The 22,690-nt window shown below is 39.6% G+C and overlaps 1 protein-coding gene across 1 annotated transcript in view; it reads right to left on the bottom strand.

Annotated features, from left to right (window-relative positions):
• Nucleotides 1-22,690, bottom strand: part of C6H4orf45 (chromosome 6 C4orf45 homolog) — a 171,777-nt gene that overhangs the window by 78,957 nt on the left and 70,130 nt on the right. Inside the window, exon 3 of the mRNA XM_044681688.1 lies at nt 10,992-11,050. Coding sequence (XP_044537623.1) covers nt 10,992-11,050 — 59 coding nt within the window. The remainder of the gene's footprint in view (nt 1-10,991; nt 11,051-22,690) is intronic.

Below are 22,690 nucleotides of genomic sequence, written 5' to 3'. Positions count from 1 at the left end.
TTCAGGTCACACACACATATATCCATATCGATTTATCATAGCCGAAGTTGAAAGAAACATTAGGGGCCACCTAGTTCAGCCCCTTCAATTTACTGATGAGGAAACAGTTGGAAGGGGAATGGATGATGTGCCCAGTTCCCACCACGCAGTGCTGATTCCACACACCATGGGGAGGTGAGCCAATGGCCACTGACAAAGACCAAATCAATGGCAAAGAGAGTCCCAGGAATTTAATGAAAATCTACAATTGGCAGCTGGCCCTAGAAGGGCACAGCTGCACACATTGATAATTAATTGAGTCTTGAGTACATACTTTAAAAAAAAAAAAAACCTTTACCTTCCATCTGAGAATCAATACTGTGTATTGGTTCCAAGGCAGAAGAGTGGAACAGGCAAGGCAATGGAGGTTAAGTGACTTGCCCAGGGTCACACAACTGGGAAGTGTCTGAGGCCAGACCTGAACCTAGGATCTCCCGTCTCTAGACCTGGCTCTCAATCCACTGAGCCACCTAGCTGCCCCCTCTTTCTTGCACACATTCTGTCAAGTTACCCACTGTGTCCTTGCCTTGTGATTCTCCGGCTACAGATCCTTCTCTGTCTCCACCTTTGCCTCTGCTTCATTCTGCTTTCCATCTCCCCAGCTACTCAATTTGTATGTATCACCCTCTTTTCCTTGATTCTCAGAAGGTCTGTTTTTCTTCTCATTTTTAATTTCCATGGCTTATATTACATTCTGGCTTTAGGAGTTCTTGGCCACTAGGTGATGAAGTGGATAGAGCCAGCATCAGTTCTGGAGTCAGGAGCACCAGAGTTCAAATCCAGCCTCAGACACTTACTAGCTCTGTGACCCTGGGCAAGTAATTTAACCTCTAGTGACCTCAGTTTCTTCATCTGTAAAATGGACATAATAATATTACCTACATTCTCAGAGATGTGAAAATCAAATGAGATAACAATTGTAAAGTACTTGGCATGCCAACTGGCACATAGTAACCACTATATAAATGTTAGCAATTATTATGACTTGCCTTTTAAAATATTCTTCCATACTATTGTGCTCAAAGGAATAATGAACTGGAGGAATTCCATGTGAACTGGAAAGACCTTCAGGAATTGATGCAGAGTGAAAGGAGCAGAACTAAGAGAACATTGTACACAGAGACCAACACACTGTGGTAAAATAGAATGTAATGGACTTCTGTACTAGCAGCAATGCACTGACTCAGGACAATTCTGAGGGACTTATGGAAAAGAATGCTACCCACATTCAGAGGAAGAACTGCAGGAGAGGAAACACAAAAGAAAAACAACTGCTTGAACACAGGGGTTGAGGCAGACATGATTGGGGATGTAGACTCGAAACTACCACACCAATGCAACTATCAACAATTTGGAAATAGGTCTTGATGGATGACACATGTTAAACCAGTGGAAATGCACGTTGGCTATGGGGGGGGTGAGGGGGTGGGGGGATGAAGGGGAAAGTAAGAACATGAATCATGTAACCATGGAAAATTTTTTCTAAAAAATAAAATGAAAAAAAAATATTCTTCCATTTTCCAGCTGTACCTTTATGAGGCTTTTTTCCTTCTCTTAAAATATTTCAACCAAAACCACATCACAATAGATTTAGGGTAGAGCAGATTCAAAAATCTTCTATTGAGCCAGATAGTAAAGAGATTTGCAGAAATATACAAAGTAATACCACTCTTATCACTATTTTAGCTTGAAAAATTATTTTTCATAAATGTTATTTTTATTAAAATGTAATGGGTTTATTATTGTTATTTTAAATAAAATATAATATTTAAATAAAAATAAAATATTAAGTTTTTTTAAGCTTCAAATTCAGTTTTACTCTCTAACATAGTAAAAATTGATAGACATAACTCACATAAACAAAAGTTCTTTGAGTCCTCAATAAATTGTTAAGCCTGTAAAGGAATCCCAAAGCCAAAAAGTGTGAGAACTGCTATCCTAGAGGCCAACAGAGGGCCATTGGAGTTTATTGAAGAGAGTGAAATGGTCAATTCTATCACCTTGGCAACAGCATGGAAGATGGTTTGGAGTGGGAAGGGACTTGGGGCAGAGAGATCAATTAAAAAGGCATTACAATAATTTAAGGGAAAGATGTTGAGGCACTAGATGAGGGTAAGATGTTATAAGAGGAGATATGAAAACAAGATTTGACTATATAAATGAGGCTATGGACCTTGGAGCCTAGAAGAATAGTGGTGCCTCCAAAAAAAAAGAACCTTTGTCGAGAGGAAGATTGAGAGGAGAGATAATGAGTCCTTTTTTGGTCATGTGGAGATTGAAGGTATCTAGGACATCTAGTGTAAAATGTCCACTAGGCAATCAGTGATGCAGGATTGCAGCTCAGGAGAGAGACTAGATCTAGATATGCCCATCTTCGAAGAGGGAGTTTCAATGGAGAGTTAAAGAGTTCCATGCCACCATAATAGTGCAAGTGAAAACTGTTTACAATGACTACAGTTACTGAAGGGCTAAATGCCAATAATAGGAGACTGAGTGCCTGGGATAGGCTGAGAAAAGCACTTCTTTCATCATTTTTTCCCCCTCTTCCCTGTTCTAGAGGAGAGCAGTAGTCAGTTTGATATCCAATCAATTAACCTTTTTACTGTGGATTTGGTGAAGAAGAAACACATTTCAGACTTTCTGTCTTTGAGTGATTAAAAAAACAGATGGACAGCTGGATCATAGCCCAACAGTTTAAAGGGAACCCAGAGACTATTTGATCCTACCCTCTTGTTTTATAGCTATGAAGGATGTGATCCAGATAGATCAACTGAGTTGTTTAAAGAGCCTGGGTTCCTTATGAGGATCGAATGGGAGCTTCTGAGGGAAGGGAATCCTTTGACCAAGGTAGTAGGAGAATAGAAGACATAGGTAGGATGAAGCAGGGGACAAATTAGAGCTAAAAGAAAGATTGAGATCAGATAAAAGCAATAGAAGACTATCCATCCCTGAGTGGGAAAGATTTGAATAATGACAAATTACTTGGCTCAGAGCAGAAAAGGTTGCTTTCTTTATCCAACAATGGCTTGACCTTGTCCAGCTCTTCCTTTGAGCATCTCCCAGAGTCCTCTCAGCTTCTTTTGGCAAGGTGCCATTGGGAGAATGACTAGGAAACCAAACGACAGCAGAGATACAGTAGTTCCCTTGGCCTCCTTCCTCAGACTGAAAATGTAAAGTCTATGGAGGATGCTGAGCGATCATAAGCCAAGAATGAGCCACCCCAAGTTGAGATGGGGAGGCTCTCCATAACCAATGAGTCCTTCCATCTCCAAAATGAATTATGTGCTGGGGGACTCCAGATTGGAGTCACTTTGATCCAAACTGCTATACCTGTTCCCTTCTCCTCTTTTCCCCAATGGAAAAAAGAAAATCACTTTTGGTGCTGGTGGTGGTGTTGGTGTTTTGTGTGCGTGTGGTTTAAAATGGTAAATGGATGTCACATAGAAGACATAAGAGCCCTCACTCAAGAAACATATGGAGTCACTGACCTCCTTGGTCAGTCTGTCCTTTCTTCTTCACCCCTCTTCCCCTGTGTTCCGCTCTGCTTCAAATCCCCAGGATCAAATCTTCCATCAGTGTCCCCAAAGGAAATATAAACACTAACAGAAGAACAGACTTTAATTGATATTAGACCCACTGGCTGATATCCTTTAAACATTCTGCTTTAATTTCTTCAGACTTTGGGGAGGGGACTGGCTTTCCAAAATGCGCTGACGGTTTCAAAGATGAGGTAACCAATTCAAACCCCTTGTCTCTGGTGGATATTAGCCTCATCTGTCAGAGCTTCCTTTTTTCCAATTGACACGGACTGGGCATGTTCCTGTGTGCTTGTATGTGTGTACATAGATAAGCGTATGTAGTCTTATGTGTTAATTAACTATTTGCCCATGACCTACATTAATCAAGGTTGTAGTTCTGCCCTAGGTGATGTACAAAATTAAACAGATTAATTAACTAGGCACATAGCCAGGGACATAAGGAATGGGAATGGATAGTGAGTGGGGGCAAATGAGCTGCCAATCACCTGAATGATAAAAACAATACCCTTCTCCAAGAAAAAAGAAAACTACATCCTTACATCCAGAGGAAAGACAGAGCCCTGGGAACCATTCATATTGGGGTAGAGCTAAGAGGTAAATTTGCAACCTGTTCCCTGAAATCCTAACAGAGAAGAACAGGTAGGTTGGGTGACACCCAAGTTTGGTTAGGTAGGTTGGGTGATACCCAAGGAATCTTTGAAGTTGGCAGGCCACATTACAAATAGATGTAAGAAATTAGAAAGTGTTGGGCTAATGAAGAAACTTTCCCACAGTCTTACAGTTTAGTAAGTAACATTCCTAAAACTCTTTCAGGAGGAAATGCATTCTACCTTATGTAATGTGGACCTGGCCAATGAGTCCTGGGAGCAAGCAAGATGGATGAGCCTATTTCTGGGAAGTTTCTGATGAATGTGGAATGGAGGAGACTGGAGCTCCACTTCAAATCATGTGTGGTATGCTCTGACTGCTGCCAGCCCATTTGGAAGAAGAGATCTGAGAGTTTGCCTCTTCTGAATGAGCAGGTATTCTGATTAATCCCAATCTGATTACTTTGTGGCAAGAAGTTTGTTGGGTTTTTTTGGTTGGTTGGCTGCTGAGCTGAAATGAAAAGTCACACAAAAAGGAGACTTGATCCTCTTTCCTGTAGGGTTGATTTGAGTGAAGAAGATATGCTTGTAAGCCTCTGGCTGGGGAGAAGACTGGAAGATTCTCCTCACCCAGGGGCATATGAGGGATTTTTAATATGGACCTCTCTGTTCTTTACCATTGAGTTTATACTTTCCTGCTCATAATTGAAAGCATATTGGAGAGGGCTATGACTATGGGAGTTTTGAAATGTCTTAATGGAGTACCAAGGGTCTAGAACCCAAATGCAAGTCATAGTTTACTACCAGATCAACCATGTGAGGCAACCCTGGAGTTGAAAGCTGGACCCTCTTCATTACTTTCATCAGACACTCCCAGAAGCAAACTCCAACATACTTACTTCCAAGACTCATTAGCTAGAGCCTAGTTATACTTACTTTAGAGTCCTCCAAGGAGCTCTGGATGGCAACTCATTGGAGATGTTCCTATTCAGGTATGGACTGGACTGGACAGCTCCCAAGGCCCCTTCCTATTAGATTCTAGAATTTTCTCCAGGCTGGGTCTGGTCCAAGGTGCTTTAAACTCCACCAGAACAAGAGAAATAATTGGGTTACTGGTCTAAGCCCGGATAAAGGAGCCAGAGGAGAATGACCATGTTTGTCAATACCATAAATGCCATGTATGATCAAAGATTTAGAGCGAGAAAGAAGGGACCTTAAAGGCCATCTAGCCTAACTCTTTCATTTTACAGATTAAGAAACAGAGGCTCCAGAGGTGAAATGGCTTGCCTAATGTTATATAAGTCTAAAAATGGCAGTGCTAGGATTCACACTCAGGCCCTCTGACTCTAAACCAGAACCATTGCCCCTGTACCACAGGGGAATCACAGATAGATCAGTGATCTAGTGCTGAAAGTAACCTCATCTAGTCTAAATCCATATTGCAGATGTGGAAACTGAGGCCCAAGAAGGGATCCTGACTTGTCTCAGGGTCATCAGCCAAAAGTAGTAAGGCTAAGAAGAAGGCTTTAAGCCAGGTACTGTTAGAAAATGTTTCATTGGGAGAATCAAAATGAATTATTTTCTATTACCTAATTATATGTATCCACTACAATGCAGTTTTAGACAAACCTGCTATCATCAGAGGATTCTATTGTTCAGCTGCTTTCTAATCAATGAAGCCTTTCCAGTGGCCAGAATGAGGTGTTCTTTGCTTTCCAGTAGTGAGATAAGTGGTTGTTAGATGCCCAGCTCTGACCAATTTTTCAGAAGTGCAGTGACATGTGTTACAAAAGCAAGCTTTACTCTAATTAGAGAACAAGAGAAACAATGGGGTTACTGGTCTAAGCACTGATATGCTTAAAAAGGACACAGAGGAGATGACCACGTTCATCAATACCATGTGCCCGTTCCAGAGAATTCATTTATATGCTTCAAAAAAAACTGTCAGTCCATTATCTAGTGGAACATTCTGTTGTAACTTCTCTTATCTGATTGGAAATGGTGTCATTTATTTCTTATCTTGACTGGTCATTTTTTGACTTTTTTTTTTTTTGTCCACTGATCTCTGGTTCAAGTTAAAACTGGTATGTACTCAGAAACCGAGCCCAAAGACAGACAGATGCAACTATTTGCAAATGGGTCAAGCAGCCCAGTACAAATCAAGAAAAAACATTTAGGCTCACATAAAACTGCTGGGTCATTTGCCTTTCCTCAGATGAGCAAGGTAAAATAATTTCGGTCAAAATGGAAAGTAGTTCTATTGTATTTTTTTTTCCCTACAGTCCTAGCACACAGACTTCTTTCCTCACTGTCCTGACTGAGATCAAGGCAATGGTGAAACAAGGAAGCAAGGAAAAAAGATAGCCTAGCAAAACATTTCAATTAAAAAAAAATAATAAACACTTTGTCTTTGGAAGAGGAATTGAACAAGACCCAACCATAATCATGCTATCACTCCTTAATAGAATAGTCCTCCAAACATTGTGCTGAATCCTCAGTCTTGGGCCATTGCTACAGCCCCTTTCCCCTCCTCTTTGCCTGTCTCTTTGGATTTAGGTGCCCTATGAACTCTTATTTAGGAGAAAGAAAGAATTTTTGTTATCTAAAATTTGACAAGATCCAAAGTGACTAGTTGTATTGCTGATATATATATATATGTATATATATGTATATATATATATGTACAATAAAGGCAAGAATGTGCCTAGGAGGGAAGAGAGCAATGACCTTATTCACTTAACTTTTTTGTGGGGGTTCACATTGATTTGTGTGCTGCTAGAGAGAATATNAAAAAAAAATAATAAACACTTTGTCTTTGGAAGAGGAATTGAACAAGACCCAACCATAATCATGCTATCACTCCTTAATAGAATAGTCCTCCAAACATTGTGCTGAATCCTCAGTCTTGGGCCATTGCTACAGCCCCTTTCCCCTCCTCTTTGCCTGTCTCTTTGGATTTAGGTGCCCTATGAACTCTTATTTAGGAGAAAGAAAGAATTTTTGTTATCTAAAATTTGACAAGATCCAAAGTGACTAGTTGTATTGCTGATATATATATATATATACATGTATATATATATATATATGTACAATAAAGGCAAGAATGTGCCTAGGAGGGAAGAGAGCAATGACCTTATTCACTTAACTTTTTTGTGGGGGTTCACATTGATTTGTGTGCTGCTAGAGAGAATATCTTGGGAATTTCTAGCCCTAGGTCAGTTAATTCACTGGAACAGAGGACAGTGATCTATTTACTCGGCAGACATAAGGACATAAGATAGGTGTTGAAAACAAAAGACATTTTTAGCCTGGGGACCCCAATGCCTGGCTTATGTCCTCTGAATGGAGTGGCTGAGACTAAAGAGCCATCATCCTTTATCAGTTAGGTTATTATATCCTGACAGTTAGAAGCCCAGGTTAGCTAAAAAGTGACTTTCGTGGGATGAAGTCCAGAAGCTAATAGAAGGAAGCAATTGCCAACAGAGGTGGCCACACCAAAGAGCCACCATATGATCTCCCAAGACCCAAAGAGCAACTCATCCAGGGGAGATGCTACTATAAGCTTCAAAATCAATATCCAAAATATTCCAAGTATTATGTTTAATAAGATTTATTAAATTTAACTTAAAGCAAAAGGGAAACTAAAAGACTAGAGCAGTGATTCCCAAAGTGGGTGCTACCTCCCCCTGGTGGGTGCTGCAGCGATCCAGAAGAGCAGGGATGGCCACAGGTGCATTTATCTTTCCTATTAATTGCTATTAAAATTTAAAAAATAATAATTTCCAGGGGGCTAAGTAATATTTTTTCTGGAAAGGGGGCGGTAGGCCAAAAAAGTTTGGGAACCACTGTACTAGAGTCAAGAGGGAGCTCACCCAAGCCATGCCCATGGAAGAGAGAGAGAGGGAGGAGTCTACAGAACTGTATAAACAATAACATAAAGATGTACATAAACAAAAAGGGAAAAGGAATTTGGGGACAAGGAAAGAATTCTGGAAGATGGAGTTCAAAGGTACAAAATTTCTAATTAATACACCACACTCAGCAGGCTCACTGAGAGCACCATAATGATAATACCAAAAGACACAGGTGATCCTGCAGCTTTAGAAAGATGAGTGTGGACTCTGGTGGCATTCATTCCTTACATGTGGAAGTCTCCAAATAGGTGCTCTGACCAAATTAATTTCATTTCTTACTACTAATGATAATTGTGAGGAATTGAGTCCTAGGTATAGAGGAAAATGTTTCAATATTATTTTATTTTTTTACTATGCTGTTTCATAAAAGGGCTTTGCTTTGAGTGCTTTAATTGTGTATGACGAGAAAAAAATTAAAGAATGAATCAGGTGGTTTGTGATAGTTTGGGGGGATATAAATCCATGGAGTACCTTGAATCTGGGATTAGCTATTCTAGGAATGCCAATTGTGAAAAGGAAAACCCTAATTGCTATACCTTTTTGACTTGGTTTTTTCCTTTAGGCTTTTCCATTTGCAATTGCGACCATTAGAACTTCCTTAGGGGAAGACCATAACTAGGATGGGACAACTATGGCTCAGTTGATATGTTGATAGCACTTTGTCCCCGAGTCATTCCTTTTCCCAGCCTTCTTTAGTGTATGTCTCCCTGCTTCTCACCCCAACTCCATTTCTATTTAAATCAACTCTGCCATTGCTTCTGGGTCAAATTTCTTCCCAGGAGCCCTAAATAACATCCCATTAACTTTCTGTACCCAAGTGCCCCCCCTCCCTTGGCCACTATACTCAATTATATAATATAATGTAAGCTCTTTGGGGGCAGCTAGGTGATTCAGTAGACAGAGAGCCAGGCCTAAAGATGGGAGGTCCTGTGTTCAAATATGGCCTCAGACACTTCCTAGCTGTGTGACCCTGGGCAAGTCACTTACACCCATTACCTAACATGCCTAGTCCTTACTTGCTCTTCTGCCTTGGAACCAATACTTAATATTGGTTCCAAGACAGAAGGAATGGGTTTTTTAAAAAAATTATCATCTTTATGTTGATGATTTCTGAATCTACACCCTTAGCTTCTATCTCTCTTCCAGGCTTCTGACATCCTTCTTGCTGGTCATTTCTACCCCTATCATCTCAAACTCAACATGTCAAAACTAAATTCACCGTCTTTCCTTTCAGACTAACTTATTTACATGTATCACCCAGATTGAATTGCTTGTCAGCTCCAGGAAAGGGGAGAGAAGAAAGGAGGGAGACAATTTGGACTGTATAACTTCAGAAACTGATGTAGAAATGTGTTGCTACATGTAATGGGTAAAAATAAATAAATAAAGACCAAACTAGCTCCTTTTTTGACTGTCCCATTTATGTCAAGGATATCATCCATGTCCCTAAATCTTGATTTTAATTCTTGACTTTTCTCCTTGTCCAGATCTCCAATATCGCCATAATACTTCTACATAGCTTCTGTAAGAACTTACGAACCACAATAGTAGAAAATATTCAAAATAAAAATAAAAATGAAAAAAATTTAATTTAATTTAATTTAAAAAGAACCACAATAGTGTGGGGTCATTACATTTGGGGAGGGGGAAAAAAAGCTTGACTTTCTAGATAAATGTTTTCAAGTAAGTGCTCTGCTTCACTTGTCCAAGACCCTAATTCCTGCCTGCCCCACCCTCACCTCTGGGCCACTAAGTTCAGTGACCACCCAGACTTCTTTTCTTTACATGTGGTCATCTTGGCATTTTAAATTCTGACTTTCCTCCTGCTTGGTGATCTCCCAATTGTATTTCTAATATTTGACACTTAGCCCCTCCTCCATCTTCACAAAGAGTCCTCCTTTGAGAATTTACACTAATAAGACTGTTTCTTTATGTGGCCCTCAATGGCAGTGTTTATTCCTTTATCACAGACCGCTCTAATCTCTAAAACCTCCTTTTTGCAATGGGGATGGGGAACTAGGAAGAAGGAAGTCATGAGGAAAAAATATAAGACGCAAGATGAGCCCACGTGTCAGTTTAAAAAAATGATCGGTTTTAGAACTCAAGAATCTTTGGTAGTTGAAATTTTGTCAACTGTAAAGACACACCGCTCTCCTGAATAGATCTCAGATTTAGTTAGAAATGATTAATGCAGGGTGTAGATGCGGCTTTAAGTCAACTTGAATGTAAGCCATTGTGTGACTTCAGCAGAGCTACCTTTATTAACCAAGATGAGCCATTAATGATGGTTTCTAAGCCATCGGCATGAAATATGAGTCTATTTTTATAGAAATCATTTAATATCATTATTTTCTTTTCTACCAAGAGAATATGAACAGCTGGCTAGTCCTCTGGTTCAGTTGCTATTCTAAAGAGCTTCCATCCTCTTTTCTACTTTATGCTCTATCCTAATATTGCAACCCCAATATCTCAGCTCTTCTCCTTCCATCTTTCCACAGACATAGACTTAGAGATCTGTCTTTGAGTCTAACCCTCTCATTTCATTTTTTTAAAAGAGGAATAGAGGCCCAGAGAAGTTGTAACTTGCCCAAGAACAAATGGTAGAACCAATATTAGAATTCCGGTTCCCCCCAACCCCACTAGATCCAGAGTTCTTGACGCTATATTGCACCACCTGACTTTGCTCCAATGCTCTTTACTAAAACCTATCCAAAATGTTAGGTGCTCATTAAATTCTAACTTACTGACAACAAATAACAAACTAATATCCTCTTCCTTCAACTGATATAAAAGAAAGGAGATAATTGACTTCTGGAGTGAAATGGATCAAAATCTTGTTCCTGCCTTTCAAAGTTAGGAAAGCAGTGTACCAATGAGCAGAGTTCGCTTGAAATGTTTCAGTAAATACTTACCATGGATTTTGGTACCGGTGAGTGACCTGGTGCTCTGCAGCTTTCTTAAATTCTCCTTGCTGTAAAGAAGACAAAATCACATACCCCAGTTACTGACTGAATCTATGACTTTTCTGAGAGAAAGAGAGGGTAAGGCAGGGAATCCCTGAAGAGGCTAGCAAAACAAAAGAAGAAAATCTGAATTGTGTTTCAAAGAAAAACTAGAGAGTAGAGAATGGTGCAAGCAAGCCAATATTCCATTTCCTAGACAGAGAAGTTGAGAGGAAAAGATAAATTTGTTCATTCCTTTCTGCTTGTGTGAATTAATTAATTAAAGGTTTACCATGTGCAGAGCTCCAGACTAGATGTTCTGGGGGAGGGGGGGAGGGGAAGTCCAGTAAAACATATCAAGGTAGAAAGGCAAAGTGGGGAAGATGGTAAGAAATCTAACAGATATACAAATATTCAATACTCTATTGCTTAATAAATGTTTTTAATAAATAGTGAATGTTAGACAATGACTATTCCATGGGCAAGTGGTTTAAACCTCTTAGTATTCCAGGCAACTCCATAAGACTAAGTTATAGAATAATTGCTGACCTCACTAGAGGAGGAAATTTCCACATCTGGAGTTCCTTGTTTCAAAGATAAGGTTGTATGTAAGAAATTTAGATATTGACAATTATAGAGTGTTTGTTTTCCAAAGCATTGTGTTCTGATGATAGACCATTAGGGAGCTGATGTTCAAACCCACTAATATGTGTGATCAATCACCCACCATTTGGATCATCTACAAAAATTCTCTCCTAGATGAATAACCTAGCATTCTCTGTATTTTGTTACTGATTTTCATCAACTTGATCTCATTTTGTTTTGCCCTCATGTTCATCTTATAAATATCCTCATCTCCTCCCTTTCTGTTAAAAGCATAAAGATCAAGTCTAGAATGAAAAGAGATTCTGACCTACAGTTATATCTCAAATATCTCCAATAAGTATTTATTAAATGCCTACTATGTGTCTAACACTGTACTAAGTGCTGGGGATATTAATAGAGACAGTCTTTGCCCTCAAGAAGTTTACAATCTACTGGAGAGGGATGACATACAAAGAAAGAAGGGAAGGACAGTTGGTGGGGAGACTAACAAATCCTGGGCGTGGGGGCATTTGGTATTTATAAGTTTTCAAATATGTAGAAGAGTAGCTCTGTGAAAAAGAGACCCAAGCCTAGAGATGGGAGGTCCTGGATTCAAATGTGACTTCAGATACTTCCTAACTGTGTTTCTGGGCAAGTCACTTAACTCCCATTGCCTAGCCCTTATGGCTCTTCTGCCTTGGAACCAATACTTAGTATCAATTCTAAAATGGAAAGTAATGATATAAAACTAAAAAAGAAACAGGTAGAAGAGTGAATGCTGAGTAGAATAAACTGATAAAGCCTAGTTTCTGCCCTCCATAAAGAAAGACATTGAGAAGGGTGGGAGGGGAAGGGAGGGAAAAAGGGGGGAAGGGGGTGAAGGAGGGGGAATGGGGGGTTGGTACTTCACCCTCTGCCCCTCCAATCAGGGAAGAGGAGGCTGCGTGAGGTGGTGTCAATCAAGGCTCAAGTTAGCAGCTTGTTAATAGAAGTGCTGAATTTAACCTGGAAGGGGCAAATGCTGCTCACTTGCCTGACAGCCTTAATGTCTCATGGCCTTGGGGGTCATAATTGTGGGAGAATTCTCTGGCAAATCACCTGTCTGGACTTGCTATATCTTTTACCCATTCACAGACCAGGAACTTCTAAAGTCAACAAAGACCTTCAGTATTCAGTTTTTACTGTGCAAAGAGAAACTTGTGCAAACAATTTCCTAGAGGCAGTAAAAGCATTTAATTAGCATTTTTATTTATTATTATTTTATTGTAAATACTAACAAAATAATAGAAACTTCTCAACACTTTTCCTTTATCCTCTTCCCCAGTAGAGTCCTGGAAGGAACCTTCTCTTCTCTAATTCCCAGAGGGTAGAGCAAGTTTGCCTAGCCTACAGCACTTAAGAAGAGTTCCAAGCAGCAGATCTCCAGAGTCTGGGGGGCTTTATGACTGCTCTCCTTTGCTCTTGGTCACTTGCCTCCGGTCATCATTCTGTAGCATTAACACACTGGGCCATTTGCACAGTTCTGCAGGCAGCTTTCTCCTGTAGCCTTTCTGGAGGCTACATGGATTCCTCACCATCTCATTGACTCAAGACCTGCTACCATTTCTCTCACTTAGAGCAGTTCCTGCATCATCCTTCAATTACCTACTTGTCCAAAAGGACATGCCCGATACTTCCAGGCTAGCATCTCATAGGAATTTAGGTTCTTGGCCCATTTGCTAAGCAAGTCCAGTTCTTAGAACCTGGGACTTTTTGGAAAATAGGAAAATACAAGTACTTAGAATAGAAAGACTTCAGCCATTCCCCAATTGATAAATGAGCAAGAGACATGAATAGGCAATTTTCAGATAAAGAAATCAAAACTCTCAATAACCACACAAAAAAGTGTTCTAAACCTCTTATAATTAGAGAAATGCAAATCAAAACAACTCTGAGGTACCACCTCACACCTAGAAGATTGGCTAAAATGACAGCAGGGGAGAGTAATAAATATTGGAGGGGATGTGGCAAAATTGGGACATTATTGCATTGCTGGTGGAGTTGTGAATTGATCCAACCATTCGGGAAGGCAATTTGGAACTATACCCAAAGGGCTTTAAAAGACTACTTGCCCTTTGATCCAGCCATAGCACTGCTGGGTTATACCCCAAAGAGATCATATGGGAAAAGACTTGTACAAAAATATTTATAGCTACACTCTTTGTGGTAGCAAAAAATTGGAAAAGGAGGGAATGCCCTTCAATTGAGGAATGGCTGAGCAAATTGTGGTATCTGTTGGTGATGGAATACTATTGTGCTATAAGGAATAATGAACTGGAGGAATTTCATGTGAACTGGAATGAGCTCCAGGAATTGATGCAGAGTGGAAGGAGCAGAACCAGGAGAACCTTATACACAGAGACGGATACATAAGGGACATCTCAACTAGCAGCAATGAAATGATCCAGGACAATTCTAAGGCACTTATGAGAAAGAACGCTATCCACATTCAGAGGAAGAACTGTGGGAGTATAAACACAGAAGGAAAACAACTGCTTGATCACATGGGTTGATGGGGATATGATTGGGGATGAAGACTCTAAGCAATCACTCTAGTGCAAATATTATGGAAATAGGTCTTGATCAATGATACACATAAAAAGTCAGTTACAGTCAATCAACAAACATTGATCAAGACCTATTTCCATAATATTTGGAATTGTTGGTTGGCTACAGGAGGAGGATGGAAGGAGGGTAGGGAAAGAACATGATTTATGTAACCATGGGAAAATATTCTTAATTAATTAATTAAACTTAATTTCAAAAAAATTAGAAAGTTATTAAAAAAATTAAAAAGAAAAAAATTCAGAGCTCTGACCTATACAGGGATCAGTCATGACTGTCAACAAAAGACTAATGATGGGGGTGGGGGCAGCTGGGTTACTCAGTGGATTGAGAGCCAGGTCTAGAGACAGGAGGTCCTAGGTTCAAATTGACCTCAGACACTTCCCAGTTGTGTGACCCAGGGCAAGTCACTTAACTCCCATTGCCTAGCCCTTACTGCTTTTCTACCTTGGAACTAATACATGGTATTGATTCTAAGATGGACCAATAAGTCAGTTACAGTCAATCAACAAACATTTATTAGGAATCTACAATGCACTAGGCACTGGGTTACAAAAAAAGGCAAAAAAAAAATAGTTATTGGCCCCAAGGACCTCACAAACTAGTGGGGGGGGAAGTACATATAAAAAGAATCCTAGAAAAGAGGGGAATGGGGAAGGGATGCCCAAGAGATGTTAAAGATCTGCAATTGCAGGGAAATGATTGATTGGATGCCAGGGAAACACCTCCTTAAATGGAGGATCTAGGAGAGAGGTGGAGCGAATGTTCAGCCTGGAGTCAGGAAGTTCAAATCTGGCCTTAGACACTGGCTATATGACCCTGGGTAAGTCACTTAACCTTGCTTGCCTGAGTTTCCTCATCTGTCAAATGAGCTAGAGAAGAGATGCCAAATCACTCCAAAATCTTTGCCAAAAAAACCCTAAATGGGGTCATGAAAAGTGAGATGCAACTTGAATGAAAAAGGAGAGAGGTAGAAGTAGTAGAAATGAGGAGATGAATTAAGCTAGAGGAGTGATCCATCTTCTTTTCATAGATAATCTGACAGGAAATAATTGGCTTGTGGATATTGGAAACCTGACTACAAATTCTTCTCTCATGCCATTCCTGAACACCTTGCTTTATTGAAAGCTGAATTTGTTCTTTTATCTGTGATTTCAGCATCAGTAATTAATTAAAATCTTTCAATATTTCCTATTTTTAAGACAATCTTCTTTGGACTTCATTCCTCTGGTGACCGATATTTGAATCATCTTAATCAAAGGCTACTAGAGAAACAAAATGGCATCTGGTCATTTGGGGAGGGAGGTGATGTTTGGTTTTTGGCACTGATCTTACAGATTTTTACAGAAGTCTAGGATAATACAAATTCCTTGAAATATTTTTTGCTGTAAAGTAAAATTAGTTTTTCTTTGAGCTTATCTTAATTTATCACTTTATTAATATAATAGTATAATAAGTACAATATTAATATAATTAATAAACATATTAACCTGATTAATATTAATTTATTAATGAAACTGGTGTTTTTTGTAGGCTATGGTGTTCAGTCTGTTGTTAAATTAGTCTTTCTGAGTCTCTACTGCTTCCTGAAATGGCTTCCGAGAGGTAAAAACCAAGTCAAGAAATAGCACACCATCTCCATAGAAACAAGTTACTCAGCTGGTTAGAATTTTTCAGTGTTCAAGAACTCACAGCTGACCCTCCACATTTATGTTTAACTTGAAATTTATAATCATCATAGTAATTCCAAAATAGACATTTCTCCCAAAGCTATTAACTTGGGTCTTCTACTGCAATTTAGACATAGCAAATTAAGGTAAATTTCTGGAAGTCACAGGAATTTTTTTTCTCTCACAATTTAGTTAAAATAGTTTGCAGAGATGTGAACCTCATTCCGCTTAGATATTATTGACGTGAGTTGAAGGCTAAGGAATTTAACTTCTGGACACAACCCACCTGCACTTTACTCATAAACTTATATCATTTCTGAACATAATTATGGCTTAATTTGCTTTGGGAATTGCCCAGTTTGGGGAACTGCTTTTCAAAATATTTCCGAGTCTTAATTTGACTCAAATATTTTAAATACTTTTAGAGACTGGGATGGTGACTAGAGAACATTGAAATTGATATTAGGTAGGTTTGATTCACACCTTCAACCCAGAATAGCTTTGTGACCCTGGGCTAGTGACTTAATTTCTTTGAATTGCCATTTCTTTATCAGTCAAATAGGGATGACAATGCTTACCTGCCTCACAGGATTATGATGATTCTCAAAGGAGATAGGATTTGGGAAAGCACTATCTATAGGTTAACTCTTCTGATTGTAAATTAGATAATGGATTGCAAATCGATGGATTTTTTTCTCTGCCTCTAGAACGAAGAATGTTGATTTCTTATGCTTGCTTAGAATTTCTAAGCTCCCCTGACTTTTCACCTTAGAACAAATTTGAGTGAAAAATCCCTGGAGGTTAACTTTTCTTATATAACTCCCTCCTCTACCCTTAAACCTGCGCCTTTATGTGTTGCAGTTTGCTAAATGTCGTAGTTAACCCCATAGGCTCTGGACTTGCCGCTGTTCAAGAAAGACCCTCCCGTTGTTGCTACCTTAGAGTTGAGCTGTTTAAGGTTGCCCAATGTGGACTGGCTCTCTGAAAGAGCCAAAAGAAACACAAAGCGGGCTTGTGAATGGAACGTCTGAAGTAGGATTCTTTTTCTAAGGAGAGTGTCGAGTAAAAGGACAACATTAGTTTCAGACTTTTTCAATGCATAATGCACAAATTCTGCATTCCATTTTTCCCTTGCCCAAACGGGAAAGAAAACCCCCAAAAAGCCAAGGCAGAGAGCCTTGCTTCGTTTTCTGCCCCCAAAGACACACAGGCTTGAGTTCCTGCCAACATTTATGATGCTGCGGTCACGTTATCTCTTTCTGCTGCAGTGCCTTTACGCGTGTCCAGTTAATACAATATCGACTACTTGCGGAGAGGCTAAACATGGGGTTTATGCAAATCAGCCAGCTACCAGGTGGGATTCTTTGCTTTCGCCCAGGGATGCTGTCATTCCTAGCGTTTCTCGGGTGCTAAAGCAATATCGCTAAAGAACTGATGCAAATCGAAAGGGATTTCACCAGTGATCAATGGACTCTCAGGGTCCTCGCTAGCCACTATTCGCCAAGCCAAGACAGGTACACTGCAGTTTGTTTATCCACTCGACAGAGTGACCCGAACCACCAAGAAGTGATAAACACGTGTCTCTCGCAATTCCTCAGATGATGTAATATGCATGTAAATGATATATATCATGTGTGCATGTATATTATATATAAAAGTGAGGGAGAGGGGGACAAAGGAGGAGAGAGAGAGAGAGAGAGAGAGAGAGAGAGAGACAGAGAGAGAGACAGAGAGACAGAGAGACAGAGAGACAGAGAGAGAGAATTTTTCTTCCTGAGCTACTTGACCCAGAGTTCCGACTGAGATCAGGTAGGTCACATAGGCAAGCTTACAAAGCATTTTGGGCTAAGATGAAGTAGGGCATGTAGACAGGAAATGGTGTGTTTTTTTAGCAAAGGGAAAAGGATGCTCAAATTATTACAAAAGGAAAAAAAATGTGTTCCTTAGCATAGCTACTGACACTGGACCAATGGATATAGGATCTTTTTTGTCATTTAGTTAATTAGCATTCCTTAAACTCCGATGATGATGTACCTCACTCTAAAGGATAAAAAGATATGGGTGAGTTCCTGGGAACTATTCAAAGTCCTTTTGAGTTTTCTTTTGTAACTGTAAAGTCATTGTGGGAAGGGAGGTACAAAAGGAGACATTCAGTGCATTTATATAATAATAGCCAATACGACACAAAAATGGAGGCAGTTATGTGTTCCCCCAAATCCACTTTTGACACCAGGAAACAGCAGTGAGCTATTTGGTAAGCAAAGAACCCAACTGATGGATAATTGTTCTGTTCAGGAACTGTTTACTATACGTGAGTTCTTGTTATTGACCACGCTGAATCCTAAGGCCCACTTACAAGCTGATTGTGTCTTGTGTCCTCCCTCCTAAAGGCTGATGGTAGGGGCAGCTAGATAACTCAGTAGATAGTGAGCCAGACCTGGAGATGGGAGGTCCTGGGTTCAAATGATGGCTCAGACACTGCCTACCTGTATGACCCTAGGCAAGTCACTTAACCCCCATTACCTAGCCCTCAACACTCTTCTTCCTTGGAACTAATACATAATATCTATTCTGAGACTGAAAGTTAGTGTTTTTTAAAAAAAAATGGTTGATGTTGAAGTAAGTGAGAACTATTTCATTCAGTGCTGGATCAAATCCTTTCAGTTTCCTCCCTATGATACTTTGAGGAGAAAAGCATTAGTTTTGTTAATTCTTTAAAGTAAAATGTAGTGCAGTTCTTTGTAGTGTAGTTTTTTGCAGCCCCTCCCTTCCCCATACCACAGAAGGCATCATCTTGCAAAATATGTAGATTATATCTTTAGTGTTTCTGCTTCTCAGTTCATTCTCTGGAAGTGAACATTCACAAGTTTTTTTTTTCAAATATTAAATTTGTAGCTATATATAATGTTCTCTTCATTCTACTCATTCCACTCTTCCTTATCTCATGTGTTTCTTTCCAAGTTTTAAAAAAATTAATCTTCCCATTGTTTCTTACTGCACAGTAATATTCCATCACAATGCTATTCCACAATTTGTTTACCCATTCCCCCATTGGTGGACATCCCCCAGTTCTTTGCTACTACAGAGAGAATCGTTATAAATATTTTCTAAACATCTCAGTTCTTTTCCTCTTCCCCTGATCTCCAAAGGATATATAGAGCTTTTCTAAGCAGTATTAAAAAAAAAAAAAGGTGAAACCAGTTATTTTCTCTTGGGCATTATAATGGCTAGTCATGCTCATTTACAAAGAAATCCTTTTCCCAAATTGGTTGATGAGGGCTACCAGTGACTCAAATCTGTTGTCAGAGATGGTTCTGATAGGATGACTGCGGAAAAAACACATACAAAATATTCACTAATGGCTCTTCGTAACGTTCATGCACACTTTCAGAAACACAGCCAGGAAATCTGCTTTTGACCTAGCAGGGTTCAGTTATGTCTGATTAGTGGACATTATCCAATTAACACCACAGTAAAGAAGTTCTCCCCTGAGCACCATATATAAACTTCTACATGACGTGGTAGGCAAACATAAATAGTAGCCAGCTTAAATCAATTGCTACTGAAACTATAATTGTGTTTTCCTAATCTCAGGAATTCTTTTTTAAAAAAGTTTCTAAATTCTCCAGAAAAACAAAAAAACAACAACAACAACCTTAACATAGGAGGAAGGTTCTATGAAAATTTTTTTAGTTTTGTCTTTCTGGACTAAATGATCCAGTTTAAAAAACTCTGAGGGACAGCTAGGTGACACAGTCCATAGACTACCAGAACTGGAGTTGGAAAGACTAGCGTTCCAACCTGGCCTTAGATACTTCCTAGTTATGCAACCCTGGGAGAGTCATTTAACTGCAATTGCCCAAACTTTCCACTTCTGTCTTAGAATTGACACTAATATAAAATAACGATTTTAATTGAAAAGAGAGAAAGGACAAAAAAGAGCTCTGAATCTGGTGTTGGAGGACCTGGATTCAAATCCTTATTTTGTCAGTTCCAACCAGTGTGACCCTGCAAAGACTACTTTACCTCTCTAGGTCTTAGTTTCCTAACTGTTTAATTAAGAAGATTGGACCAGATGGCTTCTAGATCTCACTTTATCTGTCTTTGTCAGTCAGGCACCTGTTAAGTGCTATGCTCTATGCTAAGTACTGAGGATTAAAAAAAAAAAAAAAAAGATAAAAGACCATCCCTACTCTCAGGAAGCTCACTATCTCATGAGGGAGACAACCTGCAATCAAATATGGACCAAAATAAATAACTGTAGCAATCTCATATTCAATAAACCCAAAGATCCCAGGTTTTGGAATAAGAACTCACTATTTGACAAAAAATGCTGGGAAAATTGGAAAATAGTATGGCAAAAATTAGGTCTAGATTAACATCTCACACCCTATACCAAGTTAAGTTCAAAATGGATATATGATTTAAGCATAAAGAGGGATATTATAAATAAATTAAGTGAACACGGAATAGTATACCTGTCAGATATGTGGGATAGAAAGGAATTTAAGACTAAACAAGAGATAGAGAACAGTTTAAAATGTAAAATAAATAATTTTGATTATACTAAATTAAAAAAAGCTTTGTACAAACAAAACTAATGCAACCAAAATTAGAAGGGAAGAAACAAACTGGGGAAAAAAATTTTATGACAAAATTCTGTGATAAAGGTCTAATTTCTCAAATATACAAAGAACTAAGTCAAATTTGTAAGAAATCAAATCATTCCCCAATTGACAAATGGTCAAGGGTTTTGAATAGGCAGTTTTCAGATGAAGAAATCAAAACTATCAATAATCATATGAAAAGATGTTCTAAATCCCTCCTGATTAGAGAAATGCAAAGGAAAATAACTCTGAGGCACCACCTTACACCTAGTAGAGTGGCCAATAGGACAGTAAAGGAAAATAATAAATGTTGGAGGGGATGTGGCAAAATTGGAACACTAATGCATTGCTTGCTGGTAGAATCGAGAACTGATCCAACCATTCTTGAAGTCAATTTGGAATTACGCTCAAAAGACTTTAAAAGAATGCATATTGGGGTAGTTAGGGAGCTCAGTGGATTGAGAACCAGGCCTAGAGATGGGAAGTCCTAGATTCAAATCTGGCCTCAGACTCTTCTCAGCTGTGTGACCCTGGGCAAGTCACTTCACCCCAATTTCCTAGTGTTAAAATCATTATCTGGGATAAGATGGATACCACCTTGACTGACAGGGATGGCAGTTGAAAATTCAGAATGTTTCCAGATTGCCGTGAGCCAGGGACAAAAGTCCATTGGCTCCACCCTATAAATACCCCCTAGGAGCAACAGTTAGGGTCTCAGAACTCCGAGCTGAGACTGGAACAAACGTCTCTTAGAGCAAGAACTGGGACAAAGGGAGGTGACGGGTGGAAAGGGAGGGTAGGCCTGAACCTGTAACCTGTACCTGAGAGAAAACAAAACTCATTACAAATGTGTACAGTCATGTGAAACACATTACATCATTAGCCAAAACCAAAAAAGAAAAGAAATAATGCTTCAGTTGCCCCTCTGAATTCATCACCTTTCTAGATGGAGGTAGACAGCATGATTCCTTTGGAATTGTGTTTGGTCATTCTTCTAGATAAGATAGAAAGGTACAGTATCACTTATGCATATAGAAGGCTTTCCATAGAAAAAGAAAGACATTTCATTAAGTGGGATGAGGTGAAGGAAGAGATGGTGGCAGAATCATTTAGATGATGTGAGATGAGGAGGAGGGTGTTGTCAATAAAGTTGGGGTGCTCTCTTAATCTTTGCTGATAAGAAGGGGTAGAAGATGATTGAGGTGATAGGAGAGGAATGAAAGGGATGGCTGAGTTTAGGGAAGGAATGGGCAAGGCGGTATATTGGGTGATAAGGGAATAGGTGGGGTATTCAGGAGAGGCAGCTAAAACAGGCTAGACACTCAGGCTCCAGACAGAGGATACTGGGGGGAATAGGCTGAACCCTTCCAGGCAGAAAAGGTATCTCTATAGACACAAAGAGTTGGGCCAGTCAGAAAATGGTTCAATCTGCCTTGAGGGCTTTTCTTGTCAGTTTCTCAAGTCCCTCAAGGGAGGAGTTGAAGGGCTCCTCCCTGTCTGTGAATCTGATGGGTTCAGGAGGAAGTCTCGGGTAAGGACTTCCTCCCAAGATGGATGCCTCCAGTTTCCTCAGGAATTAAAATAAATAATTCTTTCCCTCTTCAACCCTTGCCTAATCTTCGACACAATGATTCACCAGCGGGTTTGAATAGGTAACAAAGGGATTTATTAATATTCAGGGTTAGTCAGAAGGAGAGAAGGGTTTGGGGGTTCTGACAGCCGCTAGGGAGAAACTCAAGATGGGGGAGGGTCACAGGAGTGGGTTGGACTGAGAGAGAGCCTGCTCTCCCAGCCAGGAAAGTTTTGGCTGCTTTAAGGTGAAGTGTATACTAAATCAATAAAATAAGGGATAGTTTGATTCAAGGATGTCCTACTTGCCTATAGGGAAACTAAACCTACAAAGTCTAATCGCTAAAACCCAAAAGCCACCCTTCCTCCCAGAGCCCACAGGGAAACCACAGGAAAGGTAACAGGGGAATAATATGGAGAAGGTCAGGGAGAGATCCAGAGAAATTAACTAGGTTCAAATTGTCCAGAGACAAAGCACAGGCCAACAGCAAAGCCAAAAGCCAAAAGCAGAGCTTCAGTTGGACCTTCCACTCTCTTCAAGCCTCAGGTTCCAACTGACCTTCTGTCAGGATTCCAAGGCTTCTAACTGCCAGAAGTTTTCAGTTAACTTTTGCAAGGGCTAAAGCCTTTGTTG

The sequence above is a fragment of the Gracilinanus agilis genome, chromosome 6 (genome assembly GCF_016433145.1).
Source record: "Gracilinanus agilis isolate LMUSP501 chromosome 6, AgileGrace, whole genome shotgun sequence".
NCBI lineage: Eukaryota > Metazoa > Chordata > Mammalia > Didelphimorphia > Didelphidae > Gracilinanus > Gracilinanus agilis.
Note: the sequence above shows the minus strand (reverse complement) of the source record. Positions and strands in the feature narration are given on the sequence as shown.